The following is an 18,836-nucleotide window of genomic DNA, read 5'->3' as shown; positions in this document are numbered from 1 at the left end:
ATGCTAACATGCTCAAAATGAGAATGCTAGCTTGCTGATGTTTAGCAGTTTATGTGTAAAATGTTCTCCATCTTAGCATGCTTACATTTGCTAATTAGCACTAAACACAACGTGGAGTTGATGTTGATGTTAGTTTGGCAGGTAATCGAACATCTAGCAAAGTATTCGACTAATTGTAATTTTGGCTTGATGATACGTGAGATAAAGTGTTATTACAGTTCCTGTTGAGAACATGTATGTCTGTACAAAATTTCATAATCAATCCAGTAGTGACCACAGTGGTGGACTGAATGACATTAGAAACTTGCAGTTGTTAATGAATCTGCTTGAGGTCACTTGAGCTGTTCAAGAATTTGATTGTTTTGCTTTTTTTTGGTCCTTCAACAGTTGAGATAGAGGTTGACGGTGATTTGAGTGGCAGTGATGGTAGGTGGATGAAACTCAATGTCATGGAACTGATTTGAAAATAATTCTAACAATCAAATAACAAGAATACCAAATGCTGTATTTTGTGTGTTTTATTTGGTCATAATGTAGACGAAGGCACTCAGAGGAGAGGGAACAGGAGACAGGGAGCTGGAAGAGGAGGTGCAAGGGGAAGAGGCCGGGGGAAAAAACCAGCCAGTGACGGCGAAGACGAAGATGATGAAGATGAAGCTCCCAGGGGACGCAGGGCAGCAAACAAGAAGAAGCCCACCAAGAAACGTGGGGGTGGCAATGATGATGATGATGAGAGCGAGGACGAGGCTCCCAAGAGAGGGCGAAAAGGAGCAGCCAATAAGAAGAAAGGAGGCAAAGCTCAGGACAGTGATGAAGAGGACAGCGATGTGGGGAAGGGAAAGAAGGGAAAGAAGGGAGGGGGGAGGAAAGGAGGGAAGGAAGAGGCGGACAGTAAGGGTAAAAAGGGGGATGCCAAAGGGAAGGACAAGGGGAAAGACAAAGACAATGACAAGGACAAGAAGAAAAAGAAAAAGGCCGACAGGTAAGAAGTCAGATACCTACCTACTTTGGTTGTTTTAACACTAGTCTTTAAGTCAAGATCTACATTTCTTTAATGAACAATGTCATTTCCAAAACATAGAACAACAAATATATTGCCTACTTGCGTCCCTCAGTACCTGTCTGAACAAAAACATCTTTGACCAACCAGAGTGATTTTTTTTAAGTCAAGGTAACAATGCTGCTCTGTAGGGATTGGCATTGTCAGGTGGTTGGTAGGTCGGTCTGTCTACCACCTTGCTGTGACTGAAATATCTTAATAACTATTGGATGGATTGCCATGACATTTTGTTGTTTGTTTTATTGTTTGTGTGGACATTCATGGTTCCCAGAGGATCAATCATACCGACTCAAATCATTTCCTGACTTTTCCTCTAGCACCACCACATTTGTGTTTGTTAGCAAAATGTTCCCAAAAACTATTGGATGGATTGCTATGAAATTTGGTGCAGATATCCATGGTGCCCAGTGGGTGAATCCAAAGGATTTTGGTGATCCCTTGACTTTCTCTTAAGCAGCACCATCAAGTCAAAGTTTTAATTTCTCATTTCTCCAATTATTTGGTGTAAAACCAAAAAGAATGACATTCTAATAAGACTAAGCTTTACTTTGTGCTCTGTGCTCATTAGCAAATGCTGTCCTGCTAACACACTAAACTAAGATAGCTATCATAATTAACATTTTACCTGCTAAACATCAACATATTGATAATAGCATTGAGCTTAAAGCACCAGTATGCTTAAGCGTCACAGAGCCGCCAGCATGGCTGTAGAGTCTTAGTCTTGTTTTCTTAGTTTAACATCAATAACTAGGCTTGAAGCAGCAAAACAAGTAATTCACAATTATGTTTGCTTTAACAAATTCCCACCCTCCCTTCTCCATTTCCACCTGCCTTTTCTGCTCCAGTTCATCTGATTCCAACTCAGACTCTGATGAGGAGGAGTCCTTGTCAGAGGGAGAGATGGCCCGGCTGATGGAGGAGGTGGAGGAGAAGAAGAAGCTGATTGCCACCATCAGGAACAAGCCGTGGAGAATGAAGCGGAGGCTCATGAACCTGAGGTAATCATACACATATCGTAGTTTCCAGCTTGAAATAAAAATGTTCTTACCTCAGCTTAGAATCTCTGAGCTATATATAAAGCCTTGACATGAAGCTGAATCATATGCAATTTTAAGGAGGAATATTTGGGTTCATTTTCCTGTCAGCACATGTGAACATTTGTTTTACAGTGAAACCAAAATGTATGTCAAAGAAGAAAATTCACAAGTGAAAATATAAAATAGATTTGTTTTCATTTTCACATTATAAAAGTCAGAATGTGTACAATTATCACCTCCACTTGAAATACTACATTACAAAAGCTTGTTAAATATCACACAACTTTGCATCTGGAACTATAAATGTGCGCCTCACCCAGAATTTGCAATATTCCGGTTTGAAATCATCACTCACGTTGAAACTTTGTTACTGTGGGTCTAGAAGTAAAACAATATGGAAAAAAACATAAACACTGCTTATTCTAATGAACATTAATCTCAAATGTGACATTGTTTCTTCACAGGGAGGCTCAAGGATTTGTGGATAAGTTTGAGGGAGCTCTGGGCAAAGGAAAAGGCAGGAAGTGGTTCGCCTACAAAGTGATGATGAAAAAGGTTAGCACAAAATTCTAACTTTCTATCTTTTTTTCTCATGTGCGTGTTTTCCATCAATCATTTTTTATTCTGTTTTTTTTTAATCCTAGAAATGGATCAAGTTCCAGAGGGATTTTGAGAATTTCAGAACAGCATGTATCCCGTGGGAGAGGAAAATCAAAGAGGTGGAAAGTAAGTTGTGTTTACAGCACACAGCAGTGTTTATCAGCTGAACATTGAATCCTAGTGGACAGATGCTGAGTTTATAAATCTCCTCAACGTCTTCAGGTCACTTTGGGTCATCTGTGGCGTCTTACTTTATCTTCCTGCGCTGGATGTACGGCATGAACCTGGTCCTTTTTGGTTTCACTTTTGGACTGATGGTGATCCCTGAGGTGAAATGATGTCCTGTGTCTGAATCATAACGTTGGAATAAAATCTATTCATAAAGGAAAGCATTACACATATAGTTTGAAAGACTTCAAGCACTTTTTTTTTTTTTTTTTTTTTTTTTTTTTACTATGGAATGAATGTAAGTAGAACCAAAAATAAATTAAGTAAAATCAGGAAAGCTTTTTCAATATAAGTCAAAAATGCTCTTCGATATAAGATAAAATCAAGAGATTACGCTGACTCAGACAGTTTTATTTTCATGGGCAGGTTGTTTGAGCCTCGGGGCCCTGATGGCAGGAGAATAGCTCACCTGAAGAGTTATATGTGAAATTCAGTTCATCAATTCAAATGTTTCTGCTTATTTTCCAGGTTCTGATGGGCCTTCCCTACGGGTCCATTCCCAGGAAGACTGTGCCCAGAGCAGAGCAGGACACCGCTCAAGACTACTCTGTCCTCATGGACTTCAACGTGAGTCTGATACATGATGATATAAACAGCCAAACCCTCATTGGTTTTAACGCATACATTTTCAGATGATGCAATAAAGAATCCAAAAGTAAAGAACTTTCCCCAGATTGAATTATTTATTGAATTAAAACGAATGCAAAAAGTGAATAATGACATCCTTATTTCTTAGGGCTACTGCAAATATTCAGTCCTGTTCTACGGCTATTACAACAACCAGAGGACCATCGGCTTGCTAAAGTTCAGGCTGCCTCTGTCCTACCTCATGGTCGGGATCGGCACCTTCGGCTACAGCCTGATGGTCGTGATCCGCACGTGAGTCTGCAGCAACCGGCTCGGGGGGCTTTATCTGGTTGCTTTTCATTCATTTAGTGTCTCAGCCAGGCAGCTTCAACTACCCCTCAGCTTCTTAATACTGGGAAAATCCTCAAGCACCAAATTTGATTAATAGAATTATTTGATTTGGATAACATTTGCTGTTAATTTGATTTGATTTAATTTATTGTTTAAAATGTGACAAATAAAAGCAAGGACCCAAACAAACACAGGGTTAACAGAACTTAAAGACATCAAGATAAAGCAATTGTGTGAATTTGCTTGTTTGTGATAACAAAATTCCTTTTGATAATGTACAGGTTTTTTGATAATGATAACAGGTTTGCCTACATACTCTTTTTCCCCCTCAGAATGGCCAAGAACGCTGATGTCGGAGGTGGTGATGGAGACGAAGGGGAGTTCACATTTGCCTGGAAGATGTTCACCAGCTGGGATTACCTCATTGGCAACTCAGAGACCGCTGACAACAAATACGCCTCCATCACCACCAGCTTCAAGGTAACGGATGGCAACCATTTTTCAAGAAACATATTTGCATGTATGCTGCATTTTATAGTTCACCGGTTGTTCCATCTGAGCTCACTGCCACACAGCTAATGACTGTAAATCTTTTCTGTTCCTGCTCCTGACGAGAACAGGAGTCCATCGTGGATGAGCAGGAGAACCAGAAGGACGAGAACATTCACTTGCGGAGGTTCCTCAGAGTCATGGCTAACTTCTTCATCACTTGCAGCCTTGGCGGAAGCGGATACCTCATCTACTTTGTGGTGAAGAGGTCTCAGGAGTTCGCTAACAGGACCGACCTCAGCTGGTACGAGAAGAACGAGGTAATGTTGTAACATACATTTGAACAAAACAAACACAGTAGAGGAAAGACTTTCCATCATCACATGTCACTCCACCAATAAATCTCTAAAATGGCAGTGACAAAATATGTAAAAAAGAGAGACAGAGAGACAAATATAGACAAATACAACAGGAGTGTCTGTTGTAATGAAATAGTCATTTGACGTGAAGATGTTATTGATGATTGTGCCTGTTTTGGACAGTTGGAGATCATCATGTCTCTGCTGGGGCTGGTGTGTCCTCCTCTGTTTGAGACCATCGCTGAGCTGGAGGACTACCATCCTCGAATCGCCCTCAAGTGGCAGCTCGGACGCATCTTCGCCCTCTTCCTGGGAAACCTCTACACCTTTCTGTTTGCCCTGTTTGACGAGGTCAACACCAAGGTAAAGCAGCAGTGTGCGTGTGTGTGAGCTCTTTAGTTCACAACTGACCAACTGGACAATGTACTCGGACCACATTTCCCACAGATTTCCCACAGATTTCTTTGAGATGTTTATCTAAGGATGGGAATTATAGCCAGTCAATTTGTCCATCCATAAAATACTCTGGACCAGAATAAGAGACATGTATTGTACCTAAAAAAATAAAGTTTCCTCATAGGTGACCCCCTGACCTTTCCTTTAGTGCCACCATCAGTCCAAAGTTTCCACTCACAAGAAACACTTAAATCAAGTTGTAAAATTGTCATGAAATTTTCTGAGCGCATCCATGCACCCTTGAGGTTTGACTCTGTATACATTTAGACTTTCCTCTGGTACCACACTCGGGTCAAAATGTCAAGTTTTCACACATTATATGTCATACATTTTAAACTGCTCTAATTCCTATGCCCCCAAGATCTTTAATGTTGTACCAACCTCAGGTTAAACTTTTCCAGCCCCACTTCTAGGTTGTAATGAACATTTTATCCACTATTGGTAACTAGCAAAACTTTAGATACATTCTCGTTTGTTTGTTTATTTTACATGAATTTTCCAACATCCACGACAAAATTGTGCTTTCGAGGGGAATGTCAGTAGAATTACCAAGCATACAGTCCCTCAGTCAACACACACGTACTATTTCTGTAGAACCATAAATATTCATAAAATTAGTATTTACTTTAGAAAGCGTATGAGTTGAGGCTCAAGTCTGCATTGTTGTTCACTTTGTGTCCGGTAGCTGGAAGAGGAAGAGTCCATTAAGAACGCCAGCATCTGGGCCATGAAAGAGTACTACGCCAACTACACGCTTCTGCTCAACGGCACTGATGCCACCCCACCCCCCATGAGCCCTGCTGATGTCATCAGAGGACCCTGCTGGGAGACCGCCGTTGGCATTGTAAAAAAAATAAAAACTGGTTTACTTTTTCATTACAGTCATTTAGATGATATATGTCATCGTATTATTAAGCTTCACTGCTGTTATGCTATGAGAAGTTATTAGCAACAAATTCTGCAACATCCTCCAGTCATTCGAACTGTTTTGTAAATTCATGCATTTCAGGTGAATCTTCTTTTAGGCAAGAGCATCATCTGATATTGAAAATAACTTAACGTTTTTTAGTTCGCAAAACTCTCCATTCATGCTAAGTAATTCTCCAACTTCCTGTTTGAAGATTTGAATCTTATCAATTGAATTGTAATTCATTGATTTAAAATTGTGATTTAAAATTATTTCTCAATGTTATAGACACAAAGTAAAAACGGGTCAGTCTGCCAGACTTCCAGTGTACGACAATCCGAGGCACAAACCCACCATGTCCCCATTTCACTTTCCTGAATGTGTGTCGTTCCAGGAGTTTGTGAAGCTGACAGTGTCGGACATCCAGGTGTCGTACCTGACCATCCTGATCGGTGACTTTGCTAGAGCTGTCATTGTTCGCTTCCTCAACTACTGCTGGTGCTGGGACCTAGAGGCTGGATTTGTGAGTCTGACAGCTGTAGCATTTTAATCGTTTACTTAGGGTGTTTCTAAAATTGATTCATAACTCAGTAAGTAGTGAACTTTTTTTTCAGACTTTCATGGAGTAGCAGCCTCTGTTCTACTCAAGTGTCCCATTAAAAATATCTTTCATTTTTACATTGTACCTCATACATTTATTTTAGTTGTAAATGGCAAACCTTTATGATTTTTATTAGCTGTAGCTGTTTGCGCTCCGCTGTAAAATATCTCTATCAGTCATGAATTAATCAGCACCTGAATAAGCAGAGTAGCATAAGAGACAATTTTCACGTTTTGACTTGTTAAATCAGTTAAAGCACAAGCGTAACTAATAACTTGAACAGTGGTTCAGTCCCACTGTGGATCCCAGTCAGACATTTCAGCATGGAGCATCCAATTCATGTCGTTTACTCCTGGAACTTGCTCACTTGTTAATCTTGTGCCTCAAAAACATGTCAAAATATGTGCTGAGAAAAATAAATGTCTCAACATCTGGATTGTCATGATTGTCCCTCAGAATTATTATTCCTATTATGTTGTTGATGTGATAGTGTTATTATTTTTGTCAAAAGTCTAATTGAGTAACTTATCTGAAATCCAGCTCCCTATCTGCTGACCTAGGGACTTTTCTAACTGCTCTCAGTAAGTAGTAAGTAATCCTTGTCTCTGTTCACTTTCAGCCGTCATATGGAGAGTTTGACATCAGTGGTAATGTACTTGGACTGGTTTTCAATCAAGGAATGATCTGGTATGAACTTAATTTGTCTGTTGCCTTTTTTTTTTTCTGTGTGTGTGTGCCTGTGCGTGTGTGTAAATTACGTGCGTGCATTATTGTATCTACATGTATCTAGTATCCCTGATTGGATGTAAAATATCAATGAGGGAAATGTCTCAACAACTATTGGTTGGATTGCCATGACACTTGGTACATGCATTCATTTTCGTGAAACAAGAGTCGTCCACACATTGTTCCCCCTCGAACAAAAACAAGTTATTTCTTTAAATGAATATAAATAAAATATGATACAAGCTCAATTCATCCAATATTAATTTAGGATCAGATACCTGCAAGAGTAATGTAACTCTCATCATGCTCAGCCGTAGATTGTGTTTAGTGCTAATGAGCAAATCTTAGCATGCCTGCTTAGCATCTAACCATGCTATACTAATTGTGTAAGCATCTACCACTTTGCCTGAGTACAGCTTTACAGAGGCACTAGCATGGCTGCAGACTCTTATTATGTCTTGTTATATCATTTGATGTCACAGTATGTTATATTCCATCATATCAAGTTTCATGGTGTCTCAAACTCTGACTATGATAATGGTTTTAGCCCCAAAGTTGTGTATTGTGATTAGTGTGAAGAAAAGGCTTGTGACTGTCTAATTATCAGTTACACACAAACACTATTTTCAACACTATTACCAGTGTTGTATCAAATGATATCAAATGATTAAACCAAAATGTGTCCATATCAGACAAAAACTTTGATTTACTTAGAGTGGCACTGTAATTAATTAAACAGAATTGACAAGCTTTTCATTTTATTGATTTGTCACACATCATCTGATCATATGACATGCTGTCATGTTCTTTGTACTTCAGGATGGGTGCCTTTTATGCTCCTGGGCTGGTCGGCATCAACGTGCTGCGCCTCCTCAGCTCCATGTACTATCAGTGTTGGGCTGTCATGGCCACCAACGTCCCACACGAGAGAGTCTTCAAGGCCTCCAAGTCCAACAACTTCTACATGGGTCTGCTGCTCCTCATCCTCTTCCTCAGCCTGTTACCTGTCGTCTACACCATCATGACCCTGCCGCCTTCATTTGACTGCGGACCCTTCAGGTAACAGCACGTACACAAAACAGTCATACATAGAGGATGTGTGAATACAGACTCACACACACATGTTGACCATATGGATGTTTGCAGTGGGAAGGCGAAGATGTTTGATGTGATCATGGAGACAATCGACCTGGACCTGCCAGCCTTCTTGGGGACGCTTTTCAGCTATGCAGCCAACCCAGGCCTCATCATACCAGCTGTACTGCTCATGGTGTGAGTGTAGAGGAGACACAGTAGATATCACACACACACACACACACACACACACACACACACACACACACACACACACACACACACACACACACACACACACACACACACACACACACACACACACACACAAACACACTCACTTAAAGCACACACACTCACTAAAAGCTTTGAACCTAAAATAATTAACCTTTTGATTTAATTTGATTAACTACCATAACAAACATGCATCTGATCTGACCCATTGGGCTGGAATTTATTTTAAAGCTTCTTGTCAGTCATTGTGTTCACCAATCTTAAATCTTTTACTTTTTAAAAAGATACACATCTCTGGACTCACCCAAACACACACACACACTTTTTCTTCTTCACAGACTGGCCATCTACTATCTGAACTCAGTGTCTGAGGCGTATCAAACCGCCAACATGGAGCTGAAGAAGAAGATGCAGATGGTAAGTAAAGAATGGGGATACAAGTAATGTACACTGTTCAAATCTATACAGGAGTGGGGTGGTTCACAGAGTTGCAGACTACTGAACTGATGGAATAAGCTAGCCAAAATACTTCTGATAACAAAGAAGTGCAGCGTACAGCTCAAAGCATTTTTAACTAGCTACATGGCTCAAAGTATAGCATTGTCAGTCATACCTGTTCAGTGCTAATTATCAACATAGGTACAGAGAACATTTCTCAAACATGCCTTACATAACTTCTACATATCAAACACCGGTCTCCTGGTTGAAAGTCCTGTGTGTGTTTGACCTTCCTGCCCTGTGTGTTTTTTTGGTTTTTATACTAGATTATCACATTTGATAAAAACAACAGTGACCAGCTGTTCTAGGAAACTACTGAACCTTTGTATGAAACAAACTTTTGTGAACAGCTTTTAAAGATTCACATCTTTAGTAGGAATCAATGTGCTTGGGGCTGAGAGCCAGAGACAGAGAAGGGAAAGCATTGAGAGATGGACACTCTTTTCAGTGGATTTCTAACCAATAACAGAAATATGGAATATTGTCAGCCTTATCTTTTAAGCACTGTTTTGATATCTTTATCGTAAACAACCCCTCTAACATAATAGTTTTGTTCCTATTATTATTTTTCTCTCTCTTCCTGATTGTCTCTGAAATGTTTTTCCCCATATTTTTCTTTTCACCATCTGTCTTTCTTTGTCTCCCTCCGTCTCTGTCTGTCTAGGCTCGGGATGAAGAGAAGAACAGGAGGAACAACACGGACAGCACCAACCAGGTCATGAAAGACCTGGAGGACCTGCTACCAAACCGATCCCTCATGCCCCCTGCTCCTCCACCAGAGCCTGGTAAGTAAACTGCATTCATTGAGGTGTTATGGTTCTGAATTCAAACTAACATGTGACTTTAAATCTAGATATTGAGCTGGTATATCACTGTCTCCTTCTCAACAGAAAAGACGGCAGAGCCAGCATCAAAGCCAACTAAAACAAAGCCTGGGTCAGCCGGTAAAGGAGTTAATCTGGAGAGAGATGTGGCTCTGGCATCGCCCAACCCCAACGCTCGAGGGCCAGTGAACCGGGTGCCCGGGCCAAGAGGACCTGGTCAAATGCCTGGTCCTGGACCCGGCCGGGGCCGAGGCCGTGGGAGGGGGCCCCCTCCGAGATAACAGTATGAGAAAAATCACATTCCTGCAGGCTGTGTTCATGCCTCAGACCATTTAAGTTTATTCCCCATCTGGAGACATAAATAGGCACTAAAACAAGGTGTTGATATTTTGGCATTTCAGTTTAAAAGACCTTCGTTAGGTCTTCATATTTCCTTACTGACATCAAAAGTTCTAAGTTTACCGTCGGGTAATTTTTGAAATTACAACTCCTTACACTGTAGCATACAGAACAGTTTTTCAACTGAAGAATTCAAAGAAAAATTGTGTTGTTGATCCATGCTTCTGCTCATTCGGGTCCTGAGTCATTCAACGCATTTAAATATTACCTTTCTGCATGGCCACAACCTGCTTTTATGCTCACACTTCATGGATCAATCGGTCGATCCATGGTCAATCAGTGCAGTGTGAGTCGGTGATCACACTGCACTGCACTCCAGTTGGTTTTGTCCAGTGACCATTCCAATAAAGTTTATTTAAACGAGACAACCTCGTCCTCAACAACGTTGACAAAAAGACAGGAAGCATTACTTTCTTACTGCGCAATTCTACTATGAACAAAAAGCAAGAGTAAAACATAAGGCAGGAAGATGCAGACAATATCAGGAGATCATGGTAACCATAGAAACAGTCCTTCTGATAAGATGAGATGCAGTAAGATAGAGGTTTATTTATCCCAAAGGAACTTTCCGTGCCCAAGAAACTGAGTTTACATTTGAGTGAAAAAGTTTGTTCTCGGAAACAAAAGTTTGATAACAAAACGACTAAGTAGAAGCTTTTCCTTGAGCTTTCAACCGCATCTCACAGTCTCTGTATATATTTTATACATATTTTTTGTTAAATAAAATGAAATACAATATAATATGTTTAAGACAGATGTAAAGTACAAATGGCGGTGCAACACATGAATAATAGTGGAGGGTATAAATTACAATGGGTCACATTATTAGCAAGGAAATTGAATTGAAATGTGGACAACAAATAAACAGTCTTCGCTTTGGGCCAAGCACAAAAACATAAAAATATTATTACTCTGAGGTGTTTCGATGTAAGAAATAATATATTTCATCGCGTCCATTGTGTACATTATTTTCATAATTCCAGACAACTCATTGTGTATTTTTTCTTTCATCTACAATATTCACAGAAACATTTTATTGTGTGGTCATGTCTGTGCTCGGGCTTTTTGGTTTTCTCTCATATTTACACTGACTTTGTAATTCATGGTATGACTCTGACTCTTAATAAAGTTTAAATACCTTAAATGACATCTTTCTTGCTGTGAAGTTTATATCCATTCATTTTTTAAATTGTGTTTTATCCTACTTTATATATATATATATATATATATATATATATATTATATATATTCCAGATAGACAGTTTAAAAAGTAACAAGAAAGATGCAGGACAACCAGGGATATATCTGTTTTTTTAAATTGCAGTCATTCTTTTTTCTTGTCAAAATCGAGCGCATACGTTACCCACAATGCAATTTGACGTCACTTCTTTTTCCCTTTCAGCAGTATGAGCTCAAGAGAAAATGTGGAACATCAGGTTCAGTCATGTAATTGTGCAAGACCACCTTGTGGAGTCTTAGGTCAGCATTTAGGAGTGTTTTATTCACCAGCTCCTTTTAAATATGTGCTACAGTCCACTTTATCACTGCTCCCTCAATGTGTGTGTGAATAATACGTTGATTAAAGGGTGAAGTGCTCACAGATTTACAGTACATGTCTGTACAGAAGAGTAACCGAACCTGTCAGAAGCTCCCGAACCTCTGTCACCTCGCAGGAATGTTGTCTTTGAGGTGGCAGGCGATTGGCTGATCCTCTGCAGGTGAAAATAAACCTGTTTGAAAATCATCTGCACAGAGATGGGTGGAGCTGCTGCAGAGTGAGTTAAATACAGTGACTAAGACCTGAGATCTCCAAACTAGGGTGTGAAGACCGTCTGCAGTAGCACAGGTGAGGTTTCTTTTATGTTTAAATATGTATACAATATTTAATCAACTTTTAATTCTTTATTTATCTTTCTTTTTTCCTTTTTTCCCTTTAGACAAATAGTTTTTGGTTTCTGTTTATAACCTTACAGCCAAGGAAACATGTCCCTGTTCAAGAAATTCTTCAAAAATGTCATCCGTAAAACAGACCCTGTTGATGACACCATTAAAGTGAGTATCTGATAACCAGAGAACAGCTAGTCATGAGGAGAATACACCTGTTGTTGGCTTAGTGCAGTTTGGCGTAACATATATCTGCTCTCTAGTTTTTTAGTTTTGCAACTCAAATCAAAATTTCAATTCTACAGATATGTGGAATCTCCTGTGCTTGAACTAGAGTATTTGGATTCCCTATAAATTGTATTGTTTTTCATATAAATTGACCTACTGTCTGTAGCTCTGTGAAGCTCCGCTGCTGTGTTCTTGTCACCTTATTGTCATCTCCTCCATCTTTCTTACGAAACTGGAGTGAATCAAAAATAATCTTCAAAACATAAAAAAATCTGTAGTTTTGAATTCCTGGTGGTTCGCTAATGCAATAAGTTACTAAATCATCAGTATTTCTGTCTGTTGTTCCAGGTGAAGGGTAAAACAAAACCCAAGTATTATGGGACAGTCGCCCCGTATCCAAACTTCAATGCCAGCAGTGATGCCGCCACTCTTCAGAGCGCCATTGAAAGTAAAAGTGCGTGTGCTCACTCATGTTATCTTAAGAGTGTCCCAATGCCTTTAAGGTTGGGTTAAATGTTTTTGCAGATGGTGTATGTGATGGCTTAAAGTTGAATTACTGCTTAACATTTCCTCTCTAAGTGACGGGAAAAACCTCATTGAAAACCATTTCTCACTCAAGTCAAGTCGCTCCTCTACTTTTCATAATTTGAATGTGCTTTTTCTAAAGACACGAATCGTCTCTCAAGACTCCACATTTCTGCCATAGAGGCTGTGCTCTAAGCCCTTTAAAGAAAATAAGCTAAAGTACTACTTGTCCCTCACAGATGTGGACGAGGATGTGATCATAGCGATCCTGGTGAATAGAAGCAACGAGCAGAGACAGAAGATTAAAGTCGTTTATGAAGCCTCCGCTGGGAAGGTGAGTGATTCATTTCTCATGAAGATAGAGTCAAGGATTGTCAAATGAACAGAACAGCAAGAAGCTGAACACAATTCAGGAAAAATACTGACACGTGACAAGTCCAGCAAACCTCCCTCTGACCTCAGCGTGGAAAGGGTTTTCAGCTGTTAGGGATTTGCAAAACAAATAAGGTCAACAATGTGACGGCAACAAGTCATTCAGATCAACTGCATTCAAATTAAAGCTGCTTATGCAGTTCTTTATTTCTCATATCAACCCACATTGTTAATGTTGTATATGCTGTTTATCTGTTTTATTTGAGGGTTATTTTGTTATATTCTTCACATTAGACTCCTTATTTCCACCTAAACAAAGACTATGTAACTTTTGAAAGTCACATCAGTACACTCAAGGGCTTTGCTGCTTCATCTTTGTTTTGTCTGATATAATCACTGTCATGGTGACTTATTAGCAAACTTTAAATAGTTATTAATGTGCAACTGACATTGCTTTGTTTGCTGACTCGTCTCCATTTGTGCTATTGTTACAATATGTTTTAGTATGTCATAGATGACCATTTTAATTGGTCAAAATAAAGTTTAAACAGAACCATTTAACTGGTTTTAGCACAAAAGTAAACATGTGAACCTCACCAAAAACATGTTTGTTGCTTTCTGCTAGTGGTACTGTTCCACTCGCTGACACTTTGAAAGCAACTGACTCATGAGAATCTTAAGAGAATTACTACTTGTGGCAACAGTGGCCACTGTTCATCAAAATATATATAGTCTTTCCGGGCACGCCTTGGTGGTAGGAACAAAAAAAGACACTATGGCAGATGTTATAATCTTCCAGAATACAACAAGAACCACACACACAAAATGGCTTTAATTCTCTGAAGCAGTTGTTGTTCGTTTTGAATTGCCATGATAAAAAAAAAAAAAGAGAGAAGTACTCTCATGCTGTCATGTTGCTGTTCCCTGTGTCTTGCAGAGGCTGGATAAAGCTCTGAAGTCTGTTCTCAGGTCAGATTTAGAGGACGTATCTCTGGCCCTGCTCATGGACAAGGCTCACTATGATGCCCACCTGCTCAGGAAGGCCACAAAGGTAACTACCAGCAGCTTATGTTATATATCAGTAACATCAATTATTTCCAAATTCTCACTCTCAATGTTACTTTTCATTTCAGTAGTTTAGCTCAACTGTATCTGGCATTTGTTAGCAGATTTGTTACTTTTCGCTGTGCTGCTGTTTTTGTTCTACACATATCATTTCTATATCTAATATTTTTAGTGTTTGTATAACACCAATGTTGTAATTTGTGTCTAAAGAGTCCTATAAAATAAATGTTACCCTTAATTTTTTTAATTAAGTCAGACTCAGCATTTGCTCTATCCTAACAGGGTTTCGGCACACATGAAGACATCCTGGTGGAGATTCTGGCTACAAGATCAAACCAAGAGATACGAGAGATCAAGAGGGTCTTCAAAGAAGGTTTGGCCTGATTCAAAGCTGTTACTCTGTTATTTGTTTGTGAACATGCTGAGCTCTGAATTCCTGAAAGGTTTTCACATTTTATGTAAGATCTTAGGTATTTATCTGACACTCTTTAGTGTCTCTGGTGCAGCCAGCAGTAAATCAACACTGAATTCTTCATCCTCATCATCATGAGGATTGTAAACATCTAAACATCAGCTTTAACCACTGCAGTCGTACTATTTCCCAAATATGTTATTGCAAAGTCTGTTATCTTTGTGCTGAAATGCTCTTTGTCCCTCAGAGTACGAAACAGAGCTGGAGGAAGTTATTCGGGATGAAACCAGCAGTGACTTCACCACGGCCCTTCTGGCCATGTTGAAAGCAAACAAAGATGAGAGCGGGGAAATCGACACAAATCTAGCCCAAAAGGACGCAAAGGTAATATCTACTTTTAAATGAGAAGGCTGGCGTTATTCAATGTGTCATCTAATCCTCATTTTAACATAAGACTCAGTATCTTCCTAAAACAACTGACAGCTGTAGTTTTTAATACATGTTACTTAGCTGGAGACAATCGTATACTTGTTAGGGACTATTTTACGCTGTGGATTAATACACATTTGGAGCTCTAGTGAGTATTTCCAGCAGCAAGAAGGTGTATGTAGAGTTGATTCAAAATAAGCAACATTGTGTGTGTTCATGTTAATGAAGTAACATATCACCCATGGCAACGGTGTGACTCATTGATGTGTCTTTAACAACGATAGAGCTCTAAAGCTGGGAGGAACAAAGAACAGGCTTTGATAGACAATAATTGTAAAATCAATTGTTGACAAAAATAAATAAGAAAGGATATTGACAGACTGTCCTTTAATGTAAAGGTTTTGTAGAGAACAATCTTAACTTGTAACCGTGTGTTACTGTTTTGTACCTGTAGATTCTGTTTGAGGCAGGTGAGAATACCGAAGGAGCCAATGTTGCTGCTTTCATCGACATCCTGACCATGCGGAGCGGGCCGCAGCTCTCAAAGAGTGAGTGCTTTAAAATGTGTGAACGCTTTAGCTGTTAGATACGTAGATTCATCAGAGGCTGAAACTGCCAAAACCTTTATTTCAAAAAGTACACACACACAAACACACCTGGAAAAACAGGTGGAACCACACTGTCAGGTAAAAGGGGTCACACCCAGCAGTGTAGGAACAATACGGCGGAAAGTAGGCCTGATTTTTCTAGTAATTAAACTATCTTCATCCTCCATGGAAACCACTGTTCACTCATTTTGAGGACAACAAAAACAGTTTAGATTTATGTATCAAGTAAAGGTTTATATGAGCACACATACTCTTTCAACACGGTAATGCTTCATAGTTCAGATCAATGTTTATTGAGTATGAACTCTGGCATTCATGCCTTACGATCCTCTCAAACCAGCTAAAGGCAGTTTATTTTTAATTGCAGAGATGTTTGGGGTATATGCAATGATCTCATACCATGACTACATGAAATGTTTATAAAGACATCTGGTTCTGTCTTTTAAAAAGCCCATAAATTCCTGTTGTTTGTCTGTTTACCTGTTAGCATTCCAGCACTACGCCACCGTCAGTGACACCACATTGCCTAAAGCCCTGAAAATGGAGCTGAAGGGAGACATTGAGGACTGTCTCATTGACATTGGTATGAAGGTTTTCTACATTTCTCCCCTGATTTGATCACATTTTGATTCACTTTTTTATGGATGAGGAGTTCTCTTGTTAATGGGTTGGACAATTAACTGAGTTTTTCAGTGCATGCAGAAAAAAGGCTCTAAAAACCCTTATCTTAATCAGCTTCTCACTGGGAGGAATGGGGTCCGACATGAATGTGGTTATTTCACATCAAAGATTTCTGTATTTGTCTTTTTGTCTGTGCTTTTTTCACTGTGTTGAAATGGCAAAACCAGCGCATCAATCAGGATTAAGCATTATAAGATATATATATACAAGTTGTGGGTTGTTTGCTTATGCTGCCAGGGTCAGGCCACTGTCAATCAAATCTGCACACCCACACACTGAACAGGCATATAAACTGAGCTTTCGAGTGTTAATCTCTTAATATATGATAACTATGGATGTTTTTTCCCAAACTTTAACTGTGATTGTTGCACATTTAGTAATGTATATTTACATGCAGGAATACTTAAAGTTTAAAATTGTGTTTTCAGGGACTTTAAAGCACTTATTTTGTCATTGACCAGCAGTGACGCTGGTCTGATGTTTACATAGATAACTTTTTAACAAGACTGCAGGCTGCGATGGAGCTAGAAGAAAGGTCATGGGATAAAAAAGGATGTATTATCTGGGGTGCAGGCTTATTCTCAGAATTTTTAAGGGAAACTTGTGCATAAGACTTATATTTGATATTCATATTTCACACAATTATATTCAGATGGGTGAATGGATGGATGGATAGATGGACATTGCCATGCTCGAGGACCACTGCTAGCTGGTCAAACATGTTGAACTCTGTATATAAATGTTCATAGTTTTACTGTTGAGTGTCAATCATGCAACATGTGGTGTCCAGAGAGCAAACACTGGAGGGAGGGGGATAAGAAAAAAAAACAGAACAAATGATGGGACTGCAAAAAACTTTAAATGAACAAGTAAACACAATTATTTCCAGCTGAACAAGCACAAATGTAGAGAAGTTTATGAAATGAACACAGGACAGACCCAAACCTAATGATACTATCTGCACTGCCCGGTCTCCAGCGTTTGGCACATCATGACCTCACACATGAAACGTCATGACAGTAAATAAAGAAACACTGTGAGCTGTAACAGCAGCATCTGCACGGTGCATATTTTCACTGGGAATGTTTGTGTCTTTTTCCCGTTCAGTGAAATGTTCCTGGAACACAGCCGCTTTCTTCGCAGAGAAGCTCAATCAGGCTATGAAGGTGCGTGTGAATATATCCGTCTCTTTGAGTGACTTTTCCTCAGACATTCTGTGCAGAATGCAGTTTTCATTTTAAGTTTTGCTTGTGTAGTTTGGACAGTGTCTTAATTGTCATGTTTGTGTTTTTCTTTCCAATGTCTGCTTTGGAATTAATTTGAAAAAAGGCAAGAATTGAAAAGTATTTGGAGGTCTGGTCACCATAAATATTGTCAACCATAAATATTGTCAACACTGCTGAACTGTAGTGATTGGTTATTACACCAACCATACACAGATGTTGTATGTAGCAATGGCACATATTCCAATATAAAATGCAAATATCGAATATATACACACAATGGGTAGTAAACCTGCAGAGTGAGGTGATTTGTATGCTTTAGACCTGTTCAGTGAATAAATCCTTTGCTCCGTTCTCACAGGGCCACGGGACACGTGATGAGACACTGATCAGGGTGCTGGTGAGCCGCTCAGAGGTTGACCTGAAGAAGATTGTGGCGGAATACAGGGCCATGTATGATAGTAGCGTACAGGAGGACATACTGGTAAAATGACATACTTGTGAAATATTTGAATTATCCTGAATGGCTGCCTTTATGTTCTGTTTTTCACTCAGACAGTCCAGCAACAAATTGACTATATAGTATCAGAGCATTTCTGCTTAGCACATCTTTGTCTCTGTTTCACAGAAGGACACCAGCGGTCATTATGAGGCCATCCTGCTTGGACTGTGTGGACCTCACTGAAATCTTGTTGAAACCGCTTGTCCAGCAGTGGAGGCCAGCCTGTCCATTGAAAGCCAATGACATCTCACATCTTTTAAAATAACCTGACCAATCTGTTTTATTGATTAAGTTAATGTAATCCAACCACAATAAAAAAAAACATCTCATATTCATCCTGTCTTTTCTTTGCTGTTTCTCCTCTAGCTTTCATGTGTTGTTTGTCAGTTGTGTTGTCAGTTTATTTTCAATTCAATTACACCATTAGGACAATAATAACATAATAACATGACAATAGAAACCTGTGCAATACATTGCACATTGCACTGTGCAATAAT

At 39.4% G+C, this 18,836-nt stretch overlaps 2 protein-coding genes across 2 annotated transcripts; both read left to right on the top strand.

The window, feature by feature from the left end:
• Positions 1-189: 189 nt before the first annotated feature.
• On the top strand, positions 190-10,292 carry tmc2a (transmembrane channel-like 2a). Its single transcript, XM_054613095.1, has 20 exons — positions 190-196; positions 388-426; positions 538-982; positions 1,906-2,058; positions 2,562-2,652; positions 2,742-2,823; positions 2,920-3,026; positions 3,394-3,492; positions 3,662-3,804; positions 4,176-4,323; positions 4,464-4,652; positions 4,875-5,054; positions 5,833-5,991; positions 6,449-6,577; positions 7,275-7,342; positions 8,201-8,440; positions 8,528-8,653; positions 9,028-9,106; positions 9,852-9,972; positions 10,078-10,292. Exons 1-20 carry the CDS (start codon positions 190-192, stop codon positions 10,290-10,292), a joined length of 2,820 nt encoding a protein of 939 aa, XP_054469070.1.
• Positions 10,293-12,393: 2,101 nt separating this feature from the next.
• LOC129102851 (annexin A1-like) lies at positions 12,394-18,522 on the top strand. The gene is made up of 11 exons (XM_054613127.1): positions 12,394-12,462; positions 12,871-12,976; positions 13,287-13,381; positions 14,357-14,470; positions 14,767-14,857; positions 15,144-15,280; positions 15,780-15,873; positions 16,421-16,516; positions 17,722-17,780; positions 18,199-18,321; positions 18,466-18,522. The coding sequence occupies exons 1-11, from the start codon at positions 12,394-12,396 to the stop codon at positions 18,520-18,522; spliced, it is 1,041 nt and encodes a 346-aa protein (XP_054469102.1).
• The last annotated feature ends 314 nt before the right edge of the window (positions 18,523-18,836 follow it).

The sequence above is a fragment of the Anoplopoma fimbria genome, chromosome 14, assembly GCF_027596085.1.
Source record: "Anoplopoma fimbria isolate UVic2021 breed Golden Eagle Sablefish chromosome 14, Afim_UVic_2022, whole genome shotgun sequence".
Classification (NCBI taxonomy): domain Eukaryota; kingdom Metazoa; phylum Chordata; class Actinopteri; order Perciformes; family Anoplopomatidae; genus Anoplopoma; species Anoplopoma fimbria.
The sequence above is the reverse complement of the archived record's forward strand: the minus strand, read 5'-3'. Positions and strand labels throughout refer to the sequence as shown.

What these genes read in the sequence shown, in the direction of transcription:
- LOC129102851 (XM_054613127.1), top strand. Translation starts at nt 12,394, where the DNA reads ATGTCCCTGTTCAAGAAATTCTTCAAAAATGTCATCCGTAAAACAGAC. An exon ending in ATGAAGCCTCCGCTGGGAAG is followed by an intron (nt 13,382 to 14,356) that starts GTGAGTGATTCA and finishes TGTGTCTTGCAG; the next exon opens with AGGCTGGATAAAGCTCTGAA. An exon ending in AGCTCAATCAGGCTATGAAG is followed by an intron (nt 17,781 to 18,198) that starts GTGCGTGTGAAT and finishes CCGTTCTCACAG; the next exon opens with GGCCACGGGACACGTGATGA.
- tmc2a (XM_054613095.1), top strand. An exon ending in GAAAATCAAAGAGGTGGAAA is followed by an intron (nt 2,824 to 2,919) that starts GTAAGTTGTGTT and finishes CAACGTCTTCAG; the next exon opens with GTCACTTTGGGTCATCTGTG. An exon ending in CCATCACCACCAGCTTCAAG is followed by an intron (nt 4,324 to 4,463) that starts GTAACGGATGGC and finishes TGACGAGAACAG; the next exon opens with GAGTCCATCGTGGATGAGCA.